Genomic DNA, 25,427 nt, shown 5'->3' with positions numbered 1-25,427 from the left:
TGCCTTCCCTTGCCAACCTATCTAAAATTGCAACCCATTCCCCAGCGCCCTTACTCTGATTTATTTTATTTTGCAGAATGTAGCACAGCTTGGTTTTATATTGTATTATATTATATTATATTATATTATATTATATTATATTATATATGTGTTTGCTGTTGTCTTCTCTCCCTAGAATGTAAGCATCATGAGGACAGAGACTTTGTCTAGTTCACTTCTGTAACCCCAGCACTTAGAACACTGCATGAAACATAACATGCAATATTTGTTGAACAAATGAATGAGACAGATATAAAATATATTTCACTTAAGCCTTTTTACTTGTACTTTTCTTCAAGGAATCTTAGCTAGAGAAAATGTGAGGTAGCAGTGGTTGGCAGAGGAGGGCTAAGATGGAAGACTTGGTCATGAGACTAAAAACATCAGGGAAGGAGCTTGAAGAGGAGCCAAGAGGCTTAGCCCAGCTCCATTTACAGACTGAGAATCACTCGGGTCAATATTTGTGGAGACTCTTTTCTGTAACATCGAAACCTGCTATTTTTGCAGCCCTTTCTTTTCCCTAAAGTTATGAATAAATTTTTAAGAATAATAGACTTTAAATTTAGGAAGAACATTTATAGGAAAATATCTTTAAAACCTCAGATGGGGAAGAATTGATTAAACAACATGCAAAAAGTATAAACCTCAAGAGAAAGGATTGATAAATTCAACCACATTAAAATTAAGAACTTGAAAAAAAATCTTTAAAAAAGGGAAAAGGGCTGGGCAAAGTAGCTCACGCCTTTAATCCCAACACTTTTGGAGGCTGAGGTGGGCAAATTGCTAGAGTCCAGGAATTTGATTGTTTTCCCTTAGGAAGTGGAGACAGAGTTAGAGAACTGTTCTTTTTCATCATAAACCCTCCGTATGATTTTATTTTTTATTACTTGAATTTATTACTTTGTTAGAAATTTAAAAGAGAAAAAACATTGTAACAAAACAAAATAAAAGATACTTTATAATTTTTTTTTTAAATCCCTACTCTCAGAGGAGCATTTTATTTAAAACCATGCCTTTGTTCTCACTTATAAGTGGGAGCCATATGATGAGAACGCATGGACACAAACAGACACTGGGGCCTACTTGTGGGTAGAGGAAGGGAGGAGGGAGAGGATCAGGGAAAATAACGAATGGGTGCTAGGCTTAGTACCTGGGTGATGAAATAATCTGTACAACGAACCCCTGTGACATGAGTTTACCTATAAAACAAACCTGCACCTGTACTCCAGAACCTAAAATAAAAGTTTTTTTAAAAAAACTGTGTCTTGATTACTATGAAACAGGCACCATTCTAAGTACTTTAAACATATTAATTCAATTAATCATCATCATAACATATGAATTAGGTACTCCACAGATGAAAACAAAGAAGCTCAAAGAGGTTAAGGAAGCTGAGGCACAGAGAGGTTAAATTGTGTGAGATCTCACAGTTAGTAAAAAATGGAGCTGGGATTTGAATTCATATGGTCTGGCTCTGGAGGCTATGTCTTCTATACCCCACCGCACATTGGTATGTCAACAGTTCCAGCACCTAACTGACAAAGGATTAATATATGGAACATATCAAGAGCTCCTGAAAATCAATAAGAGAAAAACAACCAATAGAAAATCAATAAAACATAAACAAGAATTTTCCGGGAGAAATATTGCTCATAAACATATGAACTGACACACCCAAACTCGTTAGTAATTAAGGAAATGCACATGAAAACCACAGCAAGGTAGCATCTCACACTAAACTGATGGGCAACAATTTTAAAGTTAGTTAAAGCCAAGTGTTACAGAGGATATGGAGCAATGTGAACTCTCACACTCTGGCAAAGGCATATATTGATACAATCACTTTGGAAAACACAATTTAGTAGGCTCTAGTACAAGTGAATACACACAGACCATATGACCCAGCAGTTCCACTCTTAGTTATAGATCCTAGAGAAACTTTTGCACATGAGCACCAGAAGACATAAAATAGAATGTTCTAGAAGCAATGTACATAATAGGAAAAAACAATATAAATGTCCATCAATAAGAACATGGATGAATGAACTGTGGTACATCCATATTCATACAATGGAATACAAAAAACAGAGCTGCTTATATAAACAAAGATGAGTATCAAAATCATAGTGTTGAGTGAAAACAATCAAGTAACAGAAGAATACTGTGTGTGTGTGTGTGTATGTGTGTGTGTGTAATGTTTCTATGCCAAAAGCAGACAAACCTAAATGTTTTATTGTTTAGGAAGACATACATATGCAATGGAACTGTAAATAAAATCAAGGGAATGATAGACAAACACATCAGTTACTCATGGTAGGGGAGGGTACAGGGGAACGAGAATAGGAAGAGGCACACAGGGGCCTTAGAAACTACTGGCAGCATCTATTTCTTAAGTCAGAGGGCAGACACACATATATTTGCATATTATTCTTTCAACTCTTTTATATGCATGATATATTTCATAATTAACACAAAAAGGAAAAGATAAGAAATCCCTAGTAGATCTGAAAAGCATTACATATTCTTTTCAGAAACAAGAAGATAGGGAAGGAGCCAGAAGGCCATGCCTGTTTCTGCTAATCCACCCCTTGTTGCACGCCAGATCTCTCGGCTATTGATTGCACTACCAGGACTTCCTCTTGGCACCCGACACTTGGTCTATGCACCTCATACCAGCCCTTCCCCAGTGGTAACAAATTAGCAGCCCTTGGGCTAAATCTGTTTGTAGTTATGTTTTATGTGGACAGCACAGTTATGGTTGTTTTTAAATTTGAAATGGTTCAGAAAAACAAGACACACATACATACATATATGCATGTACACATGTACACATGTACATATGCATATATGTACAGAGAGATAAAATAAATATGCACAATATTGTTGAATTTCAGAGGTAGATGATATACAGTTGTTTATTATGCTATTCTTTCAACCTTCCTGTATGTTTGAAGTTTTTCTAAGAAAAGTTGGAGAAACTAAATTTGAAGGCCTTTAGAAGGAACACACCCTCTCTGGGTCAGCAAAGTCCCCACCATTCCCTATTACAACTCTCAGCCTGGTTCCCTCATCGCTATATCTCCGATCCCTAGAGACACTTGAGTTTGCAACCTCGGGCTCAGCTTGTAGGTCTTGACTCTTTCTAGGTCTCCCTGCCTCCTCTATGTAAACAGGTCACAGCTCTGGGGCATAAAAGATGTTTTTCTCATTCCCAGAGGCTGAATAAACCATACACTAAGTTTAGTTTAGTTTTGAGAACAGGTTAAGGACAGTAAAAGTTGATGTAATTCCCCACTACCCTGCAGTGAAGGGCATCCCTCTCCACCCACAGCCCCAGCAGCTACAGTAACTTTGGCAAGTATGCCATCTCTTAGAAGATAAAGATGAGGCCTTGGAAACGTCAAGCCACACCAGCTACTTCTCCCAGAAGGTAAGATGAAAATTTTATGATTCCTTTTTTTTTTTCAGATGGCATTTTGCTCTTGTTACCCAGGCTGGAGTGCAATGGCGTGATCTCAGCTCACTGCAACCTCCATCTCCAGGTTCAAGTGATTCTCCTGCCTCGGCCTCCCAAGTAGCTGGGATTACAGGTGCCCACCACCATGTCCAGCTAATTTTTTGTATTTTTAGTAGAGATGGGGTTTCACCATATTGGCCAGGCTGGTCTTGAACTCCTGACCTCAAGTGATCCACCTGCCTCGGCCTCCCAAAGTGCTAGGATTACAGGCACAAGTCTCCACGCCCGGCCCAGTTTTATGATTCTTTATGTCTCTTGTAGTGTCTCTGACACCAAAGGTAAAAAGAGTGGGAAACTAAGATCTTCTAGAAACATTAAGGGGCAATGGGGTTAACTACTTATGAAGGATATAATGTATGAGATGAATGGCTGTTACCCAGTGGGCGCAGGCAGCCATTCCTGGACTTGAAAATGAATGAGAAAGAGTCCCTGGTGGGTGCATAGGCCCCAGAGAGTTTGCAGCCAATAAACCACTGCCCTTCAGACTGATGGGTTCTCAGTCCCTCACAGTTCAGTCATGTTGGAGAAATGGAAGCAGCTTCCCAGATAGCATTTGCCTAGGCACACTCTGTGATATGACAGATTCTTTCTTTGCACACCATGGTTTTCACTCCTGCAGCTATCACACTGCATTAAATAAATTCTCAATATTTGCTGCCCCTACCTTGGCTACTTACACACACACACACACACACACACACACCCTACAGCACAAATTCATCCAATTGTTTGCTCCTGTAACTATCACACTGCATTAAATAAATCCTTGATCTTTGCTGCCCCTACCTTGGCTATTTACACACACACACACACACACACACACACACACACACACACACACACACCCTACAGCATGAATTCATCCAATTGTTTTGCAGCAAAATATGTTTAAAAGGAAAAGGAAGAAAGCCAGAGGCAGGTAGGGTAACTTGGGTATAAGCTGAGGTTAGCCAGTGACACTGCATGACAGCCTGGCCCAGCATGTCAAAGCAGGTGCAAAAATGGCAAGACTCCTGTCTGATTGTTCTAATCACCCAGACAGAGAGACCAAGATCACTTGCCCTTTTGATATCCACTAATCTTTGACCTAGGACTAGGCCTGGGTGGTTTCCACTGGCTTTGCCACTTTTTGGAATGGCCTTCCCTCTTGGCTTATTTTTGCCTTGACATCCCCACTTGCTGACCTTCCAGATCTTAGAACATCAAGTTGCGTCTTGATACCTAGATCCTCATATGACCAAACATTGGCTTAGGAGAATGTTGACACCTCTTCATCCCCTGTGACCTATTTTAGCTATTTGCTGCCCACATCCTATTGTGACAGAAATCACTTGAGAGTTTGAATCTGCTCTGATGAATGCTTACAGGCCAAGGACTGAAGATAAGGGAAAGAAGAATTCTATTACCAAAGCTGTAGCATCAAGAAGATGCCTTCAGCTCTCAGAGAAGAAAGCAAAGGCCAAGGCCAGATAACTAGCTGCTAAGTTGTGATCCGGGGCAAGACAGTACTTTACATGTGTAGTGCTCCAGAGAGAAATTCCAACTGGAAAAACCTGAATCAATAAAGATAGATGGGTAGGTAGGTAGGTAGGTAGATAGATAGATAGATAGATAGACAGATACATAGATACATGGATACATAGATAGAAAAGAAGGACAGATAGGATAGATAGAAAAGAAGGACATTCATAAAACAATGAAAGTATGTCATCAGTCAAGGATTATTATCACTACAATTTCTTGATGTCATATTAAGAAAACAAAAACAAAAGGAAAGGATCATGTCCTTACTAACAACCAGTTCTCCACATTCCCAGGTTTTCTTTTAGCTATTACTTTTTTAAAAAATATGTAATTCAGGCAAGGTGGCCAGGACCACCCAGATACCAAGAAAATCCCTGGATGCCCCAGACACTCTGGCCTAGGAAGTTATAAAACGCTAATCATTAGTTCAGGTGAGCTGACTGAATGTTTCTCAAAAGGAAAACAAAACAATAGAAAAGCCTAGAAACCAAGACACTGATGAAACACAGATTTCTTACCTAGTTTATCCTGGGTACAGGCTGACCTCAGTGATGGGACTTACAAATCCCATTTTTCCAGGCGTCACCTCAGCCCTGGACTTAGCTTGCATTTAAACATTTCCTCAGTTTAACTGAGGTGAATCCAAACAACAGCCCTGCCAGGTCTAGTAGGATACTGGGGGCCTTCATGAAACGCGCTATCTTAGACAATTTTGTGTTGCCATAACAGAATACTACAGACTGGGCAATTTACAAAGAAATAAATTTATTTCTTCTAGTTCTGGGGTCTGAGAAGTTCAAATTTAAGGGGCCTGCATCTGGTGAGGGTCTTCTTACTGCGTCATCCCATGGTAGAAGGCAGAAGAGCAAGAGCAAGAGCAAGAAAGCACCAAACTCGCTTTTATAATGAATTCCCTCTTGTGATAATGAACCCACTCCCATGATAACTAGCCCTTTCCTGTGATAATGACATTAATTATCCCTTAAAGGTCCACCTCTTAACAGCATTGTATTTGGAATTAAGTTTCTAACACATGAACTTTGGGGGACACATTCAGACCGCAGCGCTTGCTTCCTGAGTTGTTTGGAGAAGAAAATCAAGCCCTTTGTTCAGACATGGTCATCTCCTTGGAGAGAGAGGCTGATTCTGCTGACCTGGCTGCCTGATCCCTGGAACATACCCAGGTTGATGGAAGCTTTAGAATGCATTTCACAGGCCAGGCACGGTGATTCACACCTGTAATCCCAGCACTTTGGGAGGTCAAGGCTGGTGGATCTGTTGAGGTCAGGAGTTCGAGACCAGCCTGGTCAACATGGTGAAATCCCATCTCTACTAAAAATACAAAAATTAGCCAGGTGTGGTGGCACATACCCATGATCCCAGCTACTCAGGAGGCTGAGTCAGGAGAATCGCTTGAACCTGGGAGGCAGAGGTTGCAGTGAGCCAAGATCATGCTATTGTACTCCAGCCTGGGCAACAAGAGTGAGACTGTCTCAAAAAAAAAAAAAAAAAAAAAATGCATTTCACTTTCTGTACCACACTAACTCCTAGAAAGTGCTGGGGGAGAGGACATAGCAGTGCCACTGAGAAGGCTCCAAGTAAAGGAGGGTTTCTGATCAGTGACCTTTCACCTACCATTAAAAGAGCTAAAGATCTGACCAGAGTGTGGAAGAGACAGGTCTAAAAATAAGTGCTTCCTCCATAATAGGAGATTGGTTAAATGAATTATAGCATACCCATACAATGAAATGCTATGTATGATGTTATAGAAGAAGATTGACATGAAAAATGTCCACGATATACTTTTGGGTGAAAAAGCAGGTTACAAAATGGGACATAGAATATAATCCCATTTTGGTTAATATATGTAATAACTAACATGTATCGAGTTTTTAATATGATCATATATATGAGCAAGGTGCTGATCAAAGTGCTTCACATGAATTATTCTAACTACATGACAACCCTGTGATGTGGTTATTATAATTATTGTTTTACTTATGAGGAAACGGAGGCACTAAGAAATTAAATCATCTGCCATAGTTCACTTAAGTGGCAGAGCTGAGATATAGACTTAGATATGTTGGACTCAAGAACCCGAACTCTTAACAGTGACACTATACCTATGCTTATATTTGTATAGACAAAAAGTCAAGAAAGATAGATACCAGGATGTTAACAGTTAGCAGTGGTCATTTCTGGATAGTGAGATTATGAATTACTTTTGTTCCCTTTATACTTTTCTGAGTGCTCTGAAAATTTTATGATTTACATGGATTATTTTCATAATCAGAAATAAAAGGAAATAAATTTCCATTTTGGGAAAAAAGCAAGCAAGCCATTGTTTCCAACCTGGAGGTGCAAACCTCTGAGGAGTGGAAGAATAACTTAATTATACAAGGATTCCAGAAACCTCCACCTGACCCAAGCCTTGCTTAGAATGAATAAATAATATGCTTGCAGCACACTTTTCTTTCAAATGCATATAAATACTGTCATTATGTATATACACAGTGGCTTTAGTTTGTTACATATTATCATGTGGAGATCCACGGCATTGTAAACATTAAAATACTAAGGCGATGGGTGGGATCTAGTGCCAAAAGAAAATATATATACAGATCAACTCTCTTAGCTCAAGTGTCTTCTCAACAATTTACTTCCTTTTTTTTCTAGGGGAGGCAGGAGGAAATACAGGAGAAAAACTGAGAATTCACACATTATTAAAAGTTAACCCAGGAAGCTTGCTTCCTGGAGGAGACAATTTACAAGGATGAGAGAGCATGGAGAGGGAGTTGGTGTAGGCCCAGGATATTCTATTCTGGAAAGACAGAGTGCTAATCTCCTCCATATTGTCAGGGGCGAGTCTCCATCCTCAACCACGGGATGTCAACACATCAGTAGGGCAGTGGTGCCATAAGACCTGAGTGCTAACATTTGCTCCAGGGCCAGGCTGGTTTCCAGTAAACAGGAAGACCTGGAGTGGGAGGGCAAAGTAGGCAGAACTTTTTCTTTTGCCAAAGTGCCTCAAAGGTGAGCACCTGCCTTCCTTCCTTTCTCTCATTCTTTCTTCTCCCCTTTTGTAATGTGTTCCTTGTCTTCTGTTTCTGTATGGCCTCTCATCCCCACTCAAGTCCCCAGGACATATGCCCCATAGGACTCTAGTGATCTCATTACATGTAAGAAATCATCCAACCATAGACCCCCAAACTAAGATCCTCACTTACTGATCCTTCTCTTAACACCGAGGCCCTAGGGCTTTCAGGCATTAAGAGCAGACATACTGACAAATAAGATATGGTCCCAATCTCTTTAGAGGCATGCAATCTTCAGGTGGAAAAAGCAAAAAACAAAACCAAAAACCACACACACACACAACCACGTTTGCTTTAATGGGCATAAAGTTACAACAAGAGTCAAAGAGAGAAGTGAGGGCTTTGCTACCCCCTCCCACTTTGGCCTGTATTTGAGACTCACTTAGGAATCACGCTCCACACCCCACCCCTGCTCATGGAAGCTTGGAAGACTGGCTTACTCCAAAGAAAAACAGTCTTCACTAAGTCAGTGGCAATGGAAAAAAAGGAGGGGAGGAAGGGAGATTGTTGTATATTAAAAGAAAAATAAGATCTTGACAAAGGGATCAAATCTGAATCACTATAGTCTTTGAATCCAGCTATCAATCTGCAAGAAATACAGAGGAACATGCTGAAGCACCGTAAGTATGAGATAAGCAAAATCCAAACTGTGGGAAATTCTACAGGTCAAATGCTGTGGGCTCTTCAACAGCTAAAGCATAAGGAAAGGAAAGGGATGGGAACCGACTTAAACTCTTCAAAAAGTTTGAGAAACTAACCCAATCTGAGTATGTGGTTAAAAAAAATAATAAAATAAAATAAAATAAAAACAGAGACACTGTCACAGATTGGAGGAGACAAAGGAGAGATGATGATTAAATGCAATGTGAGATTCCAATGGGATTCTGGGACAGAAAATGGACATTTGTGGAAAAAAACTGATACAGTACAAATAAAACTTGGTGTTTAGTAAATATAAATGCACCAATATTGGTTTCTTAGTTGTGATAAACATACCATTGTTAATAAGATGTTAACATAAAGGGGAAGCTACACGAAGGGTATAGAGAACTCTCTATACTATCTTTGCAACTCTCTCATAAATCTAAAACTATTCCAAAATAAAAAGTAAAAATGGCCAGGTGCGGTGGCTTATGCTGGTAATCCCAGCACTTTGGGAGGCTGAGGTAGTAGGATTTCTTGAGCTCAGGAGTTCAAGACCAGCCTGGGCAGCATGGTGACACCCCATCTCTACAAAAAATAAAAAATTAGCCAGGCATGATGGTGCATACCTGTAGTCCCAACTACTCGGGAGGCTGAGACTGGAGGATCACTTAAGCCTCAGAGATTGAGGCTGCAGTGAGCTGTGTTTGCACCACTACACTCCAGCCTGGGTGACAGAGTGAGATCCTGCCTCAAAAAAATAAATAAATAAATAAAATAAAAAAGAGAGAGAAAACTTCAAGGACAAATCAATATTTAAAATGGGGAAGACTAAACCACAGTCATTAGGGAAGTACATTTAGGTAAGAAAACCATAGAAATGCAAGGAAAAGATGACTCTGAATGTCAAGATGATGGTTACTTTGGGAGGAGCAAGTGGGTTGTGGCTGGAATGGGGCACATGGAGAGCATCCTGGGGTGGATAGAAAAGTTCATCTTCTTCACCAAGTGGTGGTTACAAGGTGTTTGTCTTACAATAATTCATTAACCAATACATTTGTTTTAAGTGGCTTTCTGTATCTGGGTTCTATTTTATCATGACAGACAAAGAGCAAGAGACTGACACGTAAGGCACATAACATCCAAATATAACCAGTGGACCTTGTTTGGATGTGATTCAAATTGGCCAACTATAGAAAGACATTTAAATATGGACTGGATATTAGATATTATTAAGGAATTATTAAATTTGTTAAGGGTGATATGGAAGAAAACATCTGTATTTTTTGTAGATGCACAGTGATGCATTTAGGGGTGAAATGACATGCTATCTTAGAATTGCTTTAAAATCCTCCAAGGAAAAAAAAAGGTGGGGAGATAAATGAAACAAGTATGGAAAAATATTAATAGCTGTTGAAGATGAACATGAAGATAAAAATTTGTTGCATCTTCTCGCTTTCTGTGTGTTTGGAAATTTTTATAATAAAATTTAAAAGTGGGGCAGCCCCAAAGCAGCCTGCTTCAGGGCAACCAAGACCAAATCCCAGGTGCTCCCCACACCACAAATCCCCAGAACTCCCTTCTCAGCAGTCATCTCCCTAAGGTCACAATCCCTACAGTTTCTGAGTAGCCTGTGAGGGGGTTTCACCTTCTCTAGGTCCCTGTGTCACTCCGACTACATGGCAGTCATTCTCACCTTTCTCCATCTTGATGTGCTAATAATCCTAGGAAAGACAGTCAAAGGGCAAATGGGCTGGACCAGACCTCACGGGGCAGTCCTTGTATTTCAGAACCTGCCCCTGCAGTGGGTGGGGGGGCAGGGAAGGACAAGAGGGAAGAGGGCAGGTACAAACTCCTCATAGTCATATGCATTCACGATTAAGTGAACTTCCAGAGGCTGGTGGCACCTTTGGTTGGAACACTGTTCTGAGATCTCTGCCTCCCTCAGGCTCCCAAGAATCATGCCTCATTCCAAGCAGCCTAGTCACTTCCAGAGTCTGATGCTTCTGCAGTGGCCTTTGAGCTACCTTGCCATCTGTGAGTATTGACCCAAGAGTGCATAGCAAGAAGCCAGAGTCAGAAGCCAGGACCAGATCTAGGGTGACTTTCAGGGCCATGTGAAGTCTCATCTCGAGCCTTTCCATCATCTAAGATTGTACTAGAGAGTAAAACCAAGGAGTCTCGAGTTCCATGAGTGCCCTGGAGAAGAATGAGATAGAGCCCCAGGAGACAGTGAGAATATGTAGGGGGAGGGGCGGGGGACGGAACAGGGTCATGATGGATATGAGTAGATCTAGTTAATTTCAGCCCCTTCCTAATCCTTACTATCTAGAGAGGAAAAGTGAGGCCCAGGGAATGCTCCCTTATGATCATGGGGAATAGGACAGAGAAAACGTTAGCATCCCAGACTTAAAGAAGTATAGCCTGGTTTGAACCATAGAGTTGTCTATTCGGGGAGTGGGGTGGTGGTTGCATGGGGGAAGACAGTGTCCATGGAAAGAATGGTGAATGAGCAAAAGGACAAGCATCATGGATAGGAAACAGTAGAAGGATGCAGATGCTGGGTGGGCAGTGTGTAGGAAGATATGGATAGCATAGAGGTGAGGGAGAGTGGGCTAGTGGCTTAATGAGGGATGATGGATAGGGAGGGAGACAGGCGACAAGAGGAAAAAGATGGTTACCAAATGGGGGTAGGAGGGAAAAAAAACTGGTAGGAAGTAGAGAGCAGGAGTACAGAGATAGTGGCTGTACAGGGAACCAGGTGGACAGGGATGACAGGTAGGCAGAGAAATAGGGCTTGTGTATGGTAGATGATGGAGGAAAAGTTTGAAGGACAAGTAGACATGGATGATGACGAACAGGACCTGGATTGTGCTGAGGGCCAGGACCAGAGGCTTAGGTAATGTGGAGGGCTGGTGACGGGACTGGGCATAGTCAAGTTCTGCTGGCAGCACAAATTTGGTCTAACCTGGTCCCTCATCAGTTTGGATCTTGCAGCCATTGTTCATCTACTTGCTGTTTACATCCTTGTGGCCGCTACCAGCGCTTTACCTTGCCTGGTTGTTCCTGGACTGGAAGACCCCAGAGCGAGGTAAGACTCACAGACCTAGAAAGAAGAATGTTCCATCATAACCTGCAGCCAGGGAGTCCCACTTGCCATACCACAGGCTCCTCATCCAAGTTCTCAGAGCCACAGGAGCTGGGCCAAACAGGACTATCCTAGGGTCTCCTCCTTTCCCACCTCTCTAGCAGAGCCATGCCAGGGAATCCCTGAGCCTGTGGAATGTATGGGGTGGCACACACTGACATCATCCCCTACTGCTTTTGTCTCAGGTGGCAGGCGTTCGGCCTGGGTAAGGAACTGGTGTGTCTGGACCCACATCAGGGACTATTTCCCCATTACGGTAAGTATCTCTTCCCCAGTGTCCTCAGAGTTCCCAAAACTCTGAGGCAAAAGTCATTTATGCCACATGACCAGAGTTGTCCATAAGGAAGACAAGTATTCCAGGGAAGTCTCAGTCTATGCTAAATATACTTCAAGATTCAACATTTCTACTGAGCACTCCATACTCTGCTAGGAAACTTTGTACACCCTTGGCATCACCTGCCAGCTGACACAGGCAGAAGGCAAGCACAGTTCAGAGCAGTTTAATAAGCATGGATTGAAAATGTACTCTGAACCACGTTAGCAGTACAGGGAAATGAGTAGGATGCAATTCTCTGCCATCGAGGAGCTCACATCTAATGGGGAGGACATTAGTATAAAGTATATTATTTGTTTGGCACAAGGTACAGAAGTAGTTCAGATGGGGGATAAGGCTTCACAGACATGGTGATATCTAAGCAGGGTTTTCCAAGTTCAATACAAGTTACTTAGACAGGCACTGGAAGGGGATTGGCGGGAAACAATTCCAGGAAGAGGTTCCAGAAATGTACTGCTATGCTGATCCTCAGGGCTCTCTTTGGAGTATACAACAAACACTGCCCCGACTTTTAGAGCCAAGCTTCCTGATCTTTTTCACAAAAGTGTTCATAGACAATGATAACTTGCACAAAACACACTGACATAGATGGCTGAGGCTACTTCTAGCCACAGGCAGGAGATCTGGCAGTTCTAGCTGTCCCAGGTTGTTGTCCAATGGCCTCAGAGACCAGTATCTCAGCCCTCCTGAAACCCATTCAGAAAATCTGTTGGAAAGCTCTGCTTTAGAGAGCACCCTGATCCCTGAAGTGTCACCACCCTTGTTTCTGCCATGTAATCTCATTCCACCACCTCTGGCATTTCTCTCCATGGCTGCAGATCCTGAAGACAAAGGACCTGTCATCTGAGCACAACTACCTCATGGGGGTTCACCCCCACGGCCTCCTGACCTTTGGTGCCTTCTGCAACTTCTGCACTGAGGCCACAGGCTTCTCGAAGACTTTCCCAGGCATCACTCCTCACTTGGCCACGCTGTCCTGGTTCTTCAAGATCCCCTTTGTTAGGGAGTACCTCATGGCCAAAGGTGCTTCTGACCATACTTACTGGAGCTTCTGGTCCACGTTTCTGCTTGGAAATGCACCCTTTTAAATCCCATCCCCTCCTCCCCAACCCCCGCCCCCATGTCATTGTAGCATACTAGTCAAAAGCATATGTTCTAGAGCTAAGCTGCCTGGGATCGAACCTAGCTCTGCCACTTACGTGGTCTTGAGCAAACTATCCTCAGTTTCCTCATCCATAAAGTGGTGCAGATGAAAACAGTCTGACCTCAGTTGTGGGATGATGACTAAGTGAGATGATGCAAGTAAAGAATTCAACACTGGCCAGGTGTGGTGGCTCACGCCTGTAATCCCAGCACTTTGGGAGGCTGAGGTGGGTGGATCACCTGAGGTCAGGAGTTCGAGACCAGCCTAGCCAACATGGGGAAACCTCATCTCTACTAAAAATACAAAAATTAGCCGGGCATGGTGATGGGCACCTGTAATCCCACCTACTCAGGAGGCTGAGGCAGGAGAATCGTTTGAACCTAGGAGGCAGAGGTTGCAGTGAGCCGAGATCACACCACTGCACTCCAGCCTGGGTGACAGAGCGAAACTCTGTCTTAAAAAAAAAAAAAAAAAAAAGAACTTGACAACAATGCCTGCCACAGAGTATATGCTCAATAAATAATAGCTGTTTCTCTTAATGAAAAAAAAAAAAAAAAAAGGGGTACATTATACCATGGGATTTCAGAAAGTCCTTCTGGTTATCCCACTGAAAACCTTCCTACCAGTTTTGACTCAGTGCCTCCTGCAAAATGAAGATATTGCTTCAACATGAGCTATTCTGTTTGTCAACAACCTTTTCTTCTTCACACTCTTTAGTACCATCTCATTGCTCCTCTCCTCCTAGGAACTATGGGAACAAGCCAGTGAAGAGCAGAGAATAGAGTGTTCTCGCTTAGCAATTTTCTCCTCTCCTGATCATTTTGCTCCTTGATTCTCTTTAGGTGTGTGCTCCGTGAGCCAGCCAGCCATCGACTATCTGCTGAGCCATAGCACTGGCAACCTCGTGGGCATTGTAGTGGGAGGTGTGGGTGAGGCCCTGCAAAGTGTGCCCAACACCACCACCCTCATCCTCCAGAAGCGCAAGGGGTTCGTGCGCACAGCCCTCCAGCATGGGTAGGTGTTCCCCCTAGAGGGGCAGTGCATGGTGTTCCCTGAGCAGCATGACCTTGTAGGTGAGGCCAGGATGAATCAGATGTGAATTTTGCCCTCAAGGAACATACTACCAAGTAAGAAAGATGGGTCATCCAGTCCTTCTGAGCTAGCTCGACTAGTTTCTAAGAGGTCAAACCATAAACCTAGGTTCAATATCAAGGGAACCGGGCCAAAGCTGGCATATAGATGACACCCACATTATCTCTATCAATACTGATATCTACACCAGTCTGCTAATGGTAAGTGCATGGGGCAGTACAGTATAATGAGTATGTGTGCAGGATTGGGAGTCAGGAGCCTGATTTAAAATCCTGGTTCCATGACTGTGCACTCTGGGACAGGTTCCTTAACCATTCTGAGCCTTGGTGTTTTTCATCTTAATGATGTGGCTAAGAACTGTACCTACTCCATAGGGTGATTGTGGGCTTTAAATGAATTTATCCCCACAGAACACTTACCACGTCCCTGGCACACTATAAGAGATCAATAAATGTTAGTCACTGTGATTTAGGGACCTAGGGCTGGAGCTGTAGAGTGCCCCATTGGGTCAGCAGGCCAGCTCTCTGGACACAGGGACAATTGTCCTATTGCAGACCTAGAGAAGAGGGGAGTATTTCTTCCAAGGACCTTGCCTGACGGGCCTGTTCACCAGTTGGAAGTATCATGTAGGGAAGAGCACTCTGAGTTGGGAGTCCTGGGTTCTAGTCCAGGTCCTGCCAGTCACTGACTGCCTGAGTGACCATCCCTTTCTGAACCTGTACTTCTGCATCCTCCACTGTGCCCTCCACGGCCTTTGCTGTGAGGAACCAGTAATGTAACATATGTCAAAGTGCTGAGAGATTGTTGTTAGCAAGTCACCAAGATTTGTGTAAGAGAGATTTACTCTTCTCTCCCTCATGGAATTTGAGCCTGACTACCCAGGGCACTGTTCAGGGTGGATTCTCATGGTCTGTGGAAGGGAAACAACTTTTCTCTGCTCTAATCCTATAACCCAAGGACAGAATACCTTATGCATCGCCCCCTTGGGTGAAGGGCATATCACATAAAGTATGGGCATCTGTGCAAAATTACTGTCATCTTCTCTGTGCTTTTCACTAATAGAAACAGAGTTGGATATTCCCCTCCTTGACACCTTCTGGAAACTTTTCATGATATGGGTCTTTCTGGGGATCTCTGCTCAACTTCTCTTGCTTCCCTGACCACCCCCCCACCCCGCTATATCTTGCCCTTGTAATCCTGGCCCAGAGACAGCACTCTCACTGGCCTTGAAAATTTCATGACAAGAGACATTAAATAGGGAAACCCTGTTTAGTGCAAGAAAAAATGCTTTGTGTCACCAGGATTTCACCAAAATAGATGAGGGCCTGGCAAGCAAACAAATGTTCTTCTAGGGTGGGTCTCATCCTAGACTGTGTTTAGAAAATAAATTGGAGTTTTCCTACAGGGCTCATCTGGTCCCCACCTTTACTTTTGGGGAAACTGAGGTGTATGATCAGGTGCTGTTCCATAAGGACAGCAGGATGTACAAGTTCCAGAGCTGCTTCCGCCGTATCTTTGGTTTTTACTTTTGTGTCTTCTACGGACAAAGCTTCTGTCAAGGCTCCACTGGGCTCCTGCCATACTCCAGGCCTATTGTCACTGTGGGTGAGTGCCACTCTCAGCCCCAATGCCACCTCAGGTTTCTCAACCTCAACCTCAGCCTGGCCCCACCAAAGAAGATGGCAGCAAAGGGGAAGGTGGGAGCTGATTTGGGATGCGAGAGTTAGGCCAAAGGTAGGAGAGGGAGGTTAAAGGAAGAGGAGGTTCTAACACTTTCCTTTTCTTTTTTCCCATCTATCTTGGCAGTTGGGGAGCCTCTGCCACTGCCCCAAATTGAAAACCCAAGCCAGGAGATGGTGGACAAATACCACGCACTTTATATGGATGCTCTGCACAAACTGTTTGACCAGCATAAGACTCACTATGGCTGCTCAGAGACCCAAAAGCTGTTTTTCCTGTGAATGAAGGTACTGCATGCCCAGGAGCACAGAAGTGCCTGCCTTGAAGAAGAGACTCGCCTGCCACTAACCAAAGAGAGGCAGGAGATGAGGGAGGTTATATGTGGTAGGGGAGGACATGAGGAATTCCTTCTTTGCCTTCTTGCCACAGGGCCCTTACAGGAATTCTTTCTGAAGAGCTGCACACAGTCATTCCTCAAAGGAAGGCATCCTACTGCCCCTCATGCTGGGGCCTGATGCCTGGTCATCATTTGAGTCCCCTGGGACACATTAGCAGTCACTGCGTATTCCCCCAGCCCCTGGGCAACCATCTACTTTCTGTCTCTGTGGATTTGCCAATTCTGAACATTTTATATAAATGGAATAATACAATATGTGGTCTTTCGTGGCTGGCTTCTTAGCATAACGTTTCCAAGGTTTATCCATGCTGTAGCACGTATTAGTGTTTCATTCCTTCTTATGGCTGGACAACACTCCATTGTATATAGGTATACTGCATTTGTTTATCCATTCACCACTGGATGGACACTTGGGTCATTTCCACTTTTGAGCTGTTATGAATAGTACTGCTTTAAATACTCATGTATGTACAAGTTTTTGTGTGGTCCTCTGCCATCTCCAGATATAAAGGCTTATCTTATGCTCACACCACTGACAAGCATGCCTTTAGGATAGATAAAAGGTACTCAGGATCATTTTTTAGTTGGCACGGGCATTTCCCATAAGTCACCTTGTCATAATGATCCTCTGACTTCATAGTCCCAGGGCACTTGCAACCATCCTCATAGCCTACTGTGGGGAATACACTTGATATCTATGTTTTAAAGCCTTACTAAATTCTGTTTAAAAGTTTTTCTTGCCGGGCGCGGTGGCTCACGCCTGTAATCCCAACACTTTGGGAGGCCAAGGCAAGTGGATTGCTTGAAGTCATGAGTTAAAGACCAGCCTGACCCCGTCTCTACTAAACATACAAAAATTAGCCAGGCATGGTGGCACACACCTGTAGTCCCAGCTACTCGGGAGGCTGAGGCAGTAGAATTGCTTAAACCCAAGAGGCGGAGGTTGCAGTGAGCCGAGATGGCACCACTACACTCCAGCCTGGGAGACAGAGTGAGACTCTATCTCAAAATAAATAAATAAATAAATAAATAAATAAATAAATAACAAATAAATAAATAAAAGTTTTCTTAAAGTTGTATTCTGAGAATCTGAAAAGAATAAATAAAAACACAGATGTCTCTTCCTTCACGAGGCAGCCAACAAGAGACACTTAAAAACACAGCAAATGACCAAAAGTTAAAAGACCATTTAGACTACTAGCTTTTTTTTCCCTTTGCTTAACCTTTAAATATTGGGTCTTGGTAGAGTCCCATCCTCTTCTCTCACATTCTACTGTTTCACGTCTGAGACATCTATTTCTAACCCAGATTTTCCTCATAAGCAAAGAGCGTGATAAATCCAATTTACCGATCTCCAACAAGCACCTCAACCTCAACATACCCAATACCAGTTGAGTCATTGTCCTTCTCCCAACTTCATAACTTATCACCAAATTGTATCAATTTTACCACCTTCATATTAATCCAACCTGTCCCCTTCTCCCCTTCTACAGTCACAATCTAGTCAAAGCCTTCAGCATTCCAAGACTATTTCCACTCTCTCTAGAAAAGCCCTCTTTAATCAACCCATCCTCATACTATTTCCAGGGCAATCTTGCTAAAACTTATATCTGACTTGTAATTCCCCTGCTTAAATCCTTTACTGTTCCTGCAATACCTCCACCAAAAAATCCTAAATTTTACTCTGGGTGCCAATAATGTTCCTTAGATGTTAATGACTATTGCACAGAAAAAAATAATTCCGTGGGGGCGCGGTGGCTCATGCCTATAATCCCAGCATTCTGGGAGGCCGAGGCGAGAGGATCACCTGAGGTCAGGAGTTCGAGACCAGCCTGGCCAAAATGGTGAAACCGCATCTCTATCAAAATTACAAAAATTATCCGGGTGTGGTAGTGCATGCCTGTAGTCCCAGCTACTCAGTAGACTGGGGCAGGAGAATCACTTGAACCTGGGAGGCAGAGGTTGCAGTGAGCTGCGATCGCGCTCATCTCTTAAGACTACATCAAATCTCACCTTCCCAGTGAAGCCTTCACCAGACCGAATGAGTTACTCCTTCCTTCATTCTTCTATAGCCTTGGTAGGGATTGATTTGCGATAAGGCTGGAAAGTACAGAGCTGAATAATACAATAAATAATGTAGACTAGGCTTTCAAATGATAAGGACTTAGTGAGCAGGACAGGGAATTACATTGTCTTTACAAGTGTACATGAATCATTCACAGCCATTATTTATGTATTTGAAAATAAAAGTACTTTTAACTAGGATGCAAAAGGCAGAAATTCTACCTAGTATAATCACAGGATACAATACAGCAAACTTAGAAATAAATAATTAAGGTAGAATTAGAGTCCACAGCTGAATTGGAATAAAAAATATTCTCCTGACAACTGGCTCAGAAAATAAATTTAGAGGCAATAATAGAACATGTTGGAAGGAATAAATGGAATGTAAATATCGTACATAAAAATGTATGCAAATACAAGATCATCCTGGAGCATCTTCAAGCACCAGAAAGCAAAGAAGTGCTCAGAAAACACCTGAGGCAGGTGTGGTGTGTCAAGGGGACATAGGAGCAACCTGAAAAAGCTCTCAATGGCCAAAGTTGAAACAATTTGAGCAATAAGACAAATAACATAAGTAACATAGTGTTGAATTATAATCTGAAGTATAAATTATATATACATGATTCCATATTGATATAAATGAATGAGTAAACAAATAAATAGTGGGAAAGGGACAAATCTTTACAGAAGAATTACAAATAATATATGTAGATATGTCCCCTCAGGAGGTAGAACTTAATCCCCTCCCCACCCCCAAGTGTGGGCTAGATTTAGCAATTCTATTCCAAAGAATGGAGTATGGGAAGTGAAAACCATTTTATTGGCAAAATGCAATCACTTTTGCCCCAACCTAATAATACTTTTCAGCAGAGAAACCAGGCAAACACTACCTTAACCCAGCAATCAAGGTTAATATTGAAACCGCCTTTGCAAAATTATGCCTGAGACAATGAAAGAGATCTAACTTAACTGACTCCATCTTGCTTCTTAACCCTCCAAGCTGTCTTGTTCATCTCCTGGGCCAAGGCTGAACTAACTTTGGGAGGAAAACTAGTTTATAGTTTAGAACAAATGGTACAGTCCTTTCCCAAGGCAGGACATCCTTCTTGCCTGGGGACTCAGATTGCCTTTGTAGGACTAACATTAGCCACAAGATTAGAAATTAACAGCTTTAGGAGTCCATGCAGCTGGAGACCTTACAACAATCGTGACCCTCCTAAACTGCCCTAAGATCTGGCTGAAGTATTTTGCAGACCCTGCACTTGAGGATCAAGCGCACCACCCAGATCAAAATAAAGTGCTTCATCTGTCTTGCGGCCCCCACCTAGGAATCTGATCAGTTGCAAGAAGACAGCTCGACTCCCTAAATTGATTTTTCATCTCTGACCAATCAGCATTCCTGGCTCATTGGCTTCCCTCCACCCACCAAGTTATCCTTAAAAACTCTGCTCCCTGACTGGGTGTGGTGGCTCATGCCTGTAATTCCAGCACTTTGGGAGGCTGAGGCGGGTGGATCACGAGGTCAGGAGTTCAAGACCAGCCTAGCAAATATGGTGAAACCCCATCTCTACTAAAAATACACAAATTAGCTAGGCATGGTGGCAGGAGCCTGTATTCCCAGCTACTCCGGAGGCTGAGGCAGGAGAATCACTTGAACCTGGGGGGCAGAGGTTGCAGTGAGGTGAGATCACGCCACTGCACTCCAGCCTGGGTGACAGAGTGAGACTCCATCTCAAAACAAAAACAAAAACAAAACAAAAAAACTCTGCTCCCTGAATGCTCAGGGAGACTGATTTGAGTAATAATAAAACTCTGACCTCCCGTACAGCTGGCTCTGTGTGAATTACTCTTTCTCTATTGCAGTTCCCCTCTCTTGATGAACTGGCTCTGTCTAGGCAGCAGGCAAGGTGAGCCCCTTGGGCGATTACAACATCACAAGTGATAAATCATGTTGGTATCTTGTGATGAGAAGGGTATTTCACTTCTGTGCTATTCTCCAGTCCCAAGAACCTAGTCTAATTATGACAAAAATACCAAAGAAGCCCAAATTGAGGAATATTTCGCTAAATACCTGACTAGGACTTCAAAATCATTTAAGTCATGAAAACAAGGAAAGATGTATTGTTAACAGACCAAAGGAGACTAAGGAGACATGATGATTAAATGCAACGTGCTATCCTGAATTGCATCCTGGAACAGAAAAAAGCAATATTGGTGGAAAAACTGGTGAAATTTGAATAAAGTCTGGAGTTTAATTAATAGTAATGTACTAATGTCAATGTCTCAGTTATGAAAAATGTGCCATGGTAAGATGTTAACATTAGGGGAAATTGAACGAGAGGTATTTGGGGACTCCGTGCATCACCTTTGCAGTTTTCTGTAAAATTAATCCAAAATAAATAATTTATTTTAAAATGTGTGGGTTTCTGACAGATTGGTCCTGAAAGAAAACTAATCACTTTTAAATGTTTTACTAATAAGAAAATAAATTAATTATATTCCTACATGAAAAGCTTTAAAAGTTACAGGAGAGTTAACCAATTAATTAGAACATATATACGATAAAACCCAGGGGTGTGTGTGGGTGTGAGTGTAGGTGTAATAAATTCTAGGCAAAGTCACTGAATTTGGCCAATGTACTCTGTACAACTCGGCTTGGGCTCCTATGATAAAATACCACAGAGTAGATGGCTTACACAACTAAAATTTATTTTCCCATAGTTCTAGAGGCTGGGAAGTCCAAGATTAAGGTGCCAGCAAGTTTGGTTCCTGGTAAGGGCATTTTCCTGGCTCATAGATGGCCACCCTTCTTGCTTTTAGGACTTCATATGGTCTTTCCTCGGTGAATGCACTTGGTGAGAAAGTGAGAGGGAGCTCTCTGGTGTCTCTTTCTGTAAGGACACTAATCCTATCAGATAAGAGCCCCATCCTTATGATCTAATTTAACCTCAGTTACTTCCCTAAAGGTCCCATCTCCAAATACTGCCACACTTGGGGGTTAGGATATTAACATAAGAATCATAGGGTGGAGAACACAAATAGTCAGTACATAAGATACTCCATGTTGTATAAGGGGGACATAAGAAGATCACTTTCATATCATAGGTAATATTCCAGCCAGGTGCAATGGCTCACACCTGTAATCCCAACACTCTGAGAGGCTGAGATGGGAGGATTGCTTGAGCCCAGGAGTTTGAGACCAGCCAGGGCAACATAATGAGACCTTATCTCTACAAAAATTAGCCCGACATAGTGGTGCACGCCTGTGGTCCCAGCTACTTGGGAGGCTGAGGTGAGAGGATGGCTTGAGTTTGAGGCTGCAGTGAGCTGTGATCATGCCTCAGCACTCCAGCCTGAGAGATAGAGTGAGACCTTGCCTCAAAAAAAAATAAATTAAATTATATCTCAATTCTAATCTTTACAGAATTGTTTGATGTACTAGTCTTAACAACACTAGAAATAACTTCTAGGAACTATATTTAATTTTTAATTAACTAATTCCATTTAGGCCACGAATTGTGCTCTTCCATTGACTTCATCTGAAAGTAAACATTTATTTAACATGGAAAATGTACAAAACAGTGAGTGCAAAAACAATCATGCTGCTCACAATGCTGACACATTATAGTTCCTTCGCTGCAAGGTCAAATTTCTTAAAATTGCTACCAAAATTTTAAGTTGTAATAATATTTATTTTTTAATGAAGTTTCAGATTTATTCTTATATACCAGGGATTCATGCTAAAATAGATATTGATATTCAACTTCATCCTGAACTTCAGTTGAATATTGACTTTAAAACTTGGCCATTCAGGCTAGTATCAAAAAGTCAAAAAATAACAGATGCTGGCGAGGTCACAGATAAAAGGGAACACTTACACGCTGTGGGAATGGAAATTCACTCAGCCACTGTGGAAAACAGTTTGGAGATTTCTCAAAGGACTTAAAACAGAACTACCATTTTACCCAGCAATCCCACTAATGGGTATATACTCACAGGAATAGAAATTATTCTACCAAAAAGACGCATGCACGTGTATATTCATCACAGCACTACTCATAATAGGAAAGACATGGAATTGACCTAGATGCCCTTCAATGGTGGATTGGATAAAGAAAATGTGGTATGTATACACCATTGAGTATAATGCAGCCATTAAAAAGAATAAAATCATATCCTTTGCAGCAACATGCATGGAGCTGGAAGCCATTATCCTAAGCGAATTAACACAGGAACAGAAAACCAACTACTGTGTGTTCTTACTTATAAGTGGGAGCTACACATTAAATACACATGGACACAAAGAAGGGAACAACGGACACCAGGGCCTACTTGAGAGTGGAGGGGAGGAGGGTGAGGATCAAAAAACTACCTATTAGGTACTATGCTTACTACCTGGGTGATGAAATAATCTGTACACCAAACCGCAGTGACACATAATTTACCCATGTAACAAACCTGCACATGTACCCCCTGACCTAAAACAAAAATTGGAAGGAAAAAAGTTGGCCATTCAGCATTTGGCCAAAGTAAGTTTACAATGCCTCTTGTATCTGTGCATAAGAAAGGATCTGGAAGGATATACATCAAGGCATGAATAGTGACTCTCTAATCTTCTTTATGGTGGACTTTATTTAAGCCATCGGTCGCAGTGTCTCATGCCTGTAATCCCAGCACTTTCAAAAGGCAAGGTGGGAGGGCTGCTTGAGTCCAAAAGTGCAAGATTAGCCTGGCCGACAAAATGAGACCTTATCTCTACAGAAGAAAAATTAGCAAGGTGTGGTGGCAAGCTCCAGTAGTCCCAGCCACTCGAGAGGCTGAGGTGGGAGGATCAATTGACCCCGGGAGGTTGAGGCTGCAGTATGCCACGATCATGCCACTGTGCTCCAGCCTGGGTGACAGAGTGAGACACTGTCTCAAAAAAAAAAAAAAAAAAAGTAAACCTACTGTAAACATCTTTATATGGCCATATATTTGTCTTGGGTAAATACCTAGAAATATAATTCCTGGGTCATAGGATAGGTGTATGTTTACTTATATAAGAATCTAACAGACTCTTTCCAAAAGTGTTTGTACCATTTTACACTCCCATCAACAATGTAGGAAATTTCTGGATGTTTCACACTCTCACCAACATTTGGCATTATCAGTCCTTTTAGTTTTAGCTGTTCTGGAGAGTGTGTAATAGTATCCCATGGTGGTTTTAATTTTCAGTTCTTTGATGACTAATAATGTTGATCATATTTTTCACCATGCTTGGCCACTAATAAATATATCTTCTTTTTTGAAGTATCTGTTTATATCTTTTGCCTATTTTGTGGGGCTGTTTGTGTTCTCATTCTTGAGTGTTAGCAGGAATTCTTTATACATCTTAGATACCAGCACTTTGTCAGACAGATGTTTTGCAAATATTTTCTCCCAGTCACTGGTTTGTCTATTCATGTGGTAATGGTCTCTCTCTCTTTTTTTTATCTTTGGAGATGGAGCCTTGCTCCCAGGCTGGAAGTGCAATGGCACGATCTTGGCTCACTGCAACCTCCACCCCCTGGGTTCAAGCAATCCTGCCTCAGCCTCCCGAGTAGCTGGGACTACAGGATCCCACCACCACACCCAGCTAAGTTTTGTATTTTTAGTAGAGATGGGGTTTTGCCATGTTGGCCAGGCTGGTCTCTCAAACTCTTGACCTCAGGTGATCCACCTGCCTTGGCCTCCCAAAGTGCTGGGATTACAGGCATGAGCCACTGCGCCCAGCCAGTAATGGTCTCTTTTGATGAGCAAAGTTTTGTTTGTGCTTTCATAGACTTTATTGTTTGGAATAGTGTTAGATTTACTGAAAATTGAGATAGCACAGTTCCCCTATTGTTAACATCTCACACTAGTATGGTATAGTTTTTACAATTAATGAACCAACATTGATACATTATTATTAACTACACTTTATTCAGAGATGTTCTTAGTTTTTACCTAATGTCCTTTTACTGTTCCAGGATCCCATACAGGATATCCTATCACATTAAGGTTTTATGTGTTTGGCTCCCCTTGGCTTTGATGGTTTTCAGATTCTCCTTGTTTTAATGACCTTGACGCTTTTGAGGCATGCTGGTCAAGTACATTGTAGGATGTCCTGCTGTTGAAATTTGTCTGATGTTTTTTATCATGATGAGACTGAGGTTATGGGTTTCAGGGAAGAAGACCACAGAAGTAAAGTGCCATTTGTCATCACCTTATAACTAAGACACATAGTATCAACAAGACTTATCAGAGTTGTTGTTGACCTTGATCACCTAGCTGAGGTAGTGTTTGTCAAGTTTCCCCACCGTAAAGTTACTCTTTTTCCCCTTTTCCACTCTGTGCTCTTTGGAAAGAAGTCTCAATAGTTCACCCTTAAGGAGTGGGGAATTATGCTCTCTATCCTTGAGGATGAAGCAGCTGTATGAATTATTTGAAATTTTTCTGGTCAGTGCGGTGGCTCAAACCTGTAATCCCAGCACTTTGGGAGGCCAAACCGGGCAGATCACGTCATTTCAGGAGTTTGAGATCAGCCTGGCCAACATGGTGAAACCCCGTGTCTACTAAAAATACAAAAATTAGCCGGGTGTGGTGGCGGGTGTGTGTAATCCCAGTTACTCTGGAGGCTGAGGCAGGAGAATCGCTTGAACCCAGGAGGCGGAGGTTGTCGCGAGCTGACATTGCACCATTGCACTCCAGCCTGGGTGACAGAGCAAGACTCCGTCTCAAAAAAAAAAAAAAA

The 25,427-nt window shown here is 42.3% G+C and overlaps 1 protein-coding gene across 1 annotated transcript; it reads left to right on the top strand.

Annotated features, from left to right (window-relative positions):
• Positions 1 to 10,743: 10,743 nt before the first annotated feature.
• Positions 10,744 to 16,867, top strand: AWAT1 (acyl-CoA wax alcohol acyltransferase 1). Its single transcript, XM_017867046.1, has 7 exons — positions 10,744 to 10,854; positions 11,801 to 11,908; positions 12,151 to 12,221; positions 13,118 to 13,322; positions 14,286 to 14,457; positions 15,941 to 16,140; positions 16,342 to 16,867. Exons 1-7 carry the CDS (start codon positions 10,779 to 10,781, stop codon positions 16,494 to 16,496), a joined length of 987 nt encoding a protein of 328 aa, XP_017722535.1. The 5' UTR covers positions 10,744 to 10,778; the 3' UTR covers positions 16,497 to 16,867.
• The last annotated feature ends 8,560 nt before the right edge of the window (positions 16,868 to 25,427 follow it).

This window comes from Rhinopithecus bieti, unplaced genomic scaffold (genome assembly GCF_001698545.2).
Source record: "Rhinopithecus bieti isolate Rb0 unplaced genomic scaffold, ASM169854v2 scaffold_3714, whole genome shotgun sequence".
NCBI classification, from domain to species: Eukaryota; Metazoa; Chordata; class Mammalia; order Primates; family Cercopithecidae; genus Rhinopithecus; species Rhinopithecus bieti.
The sequence above is the reverse complement of the archived record's forward strand: the minus strand, read 5'-3'. Positions and strand labels throughout refer to the sequence as shown.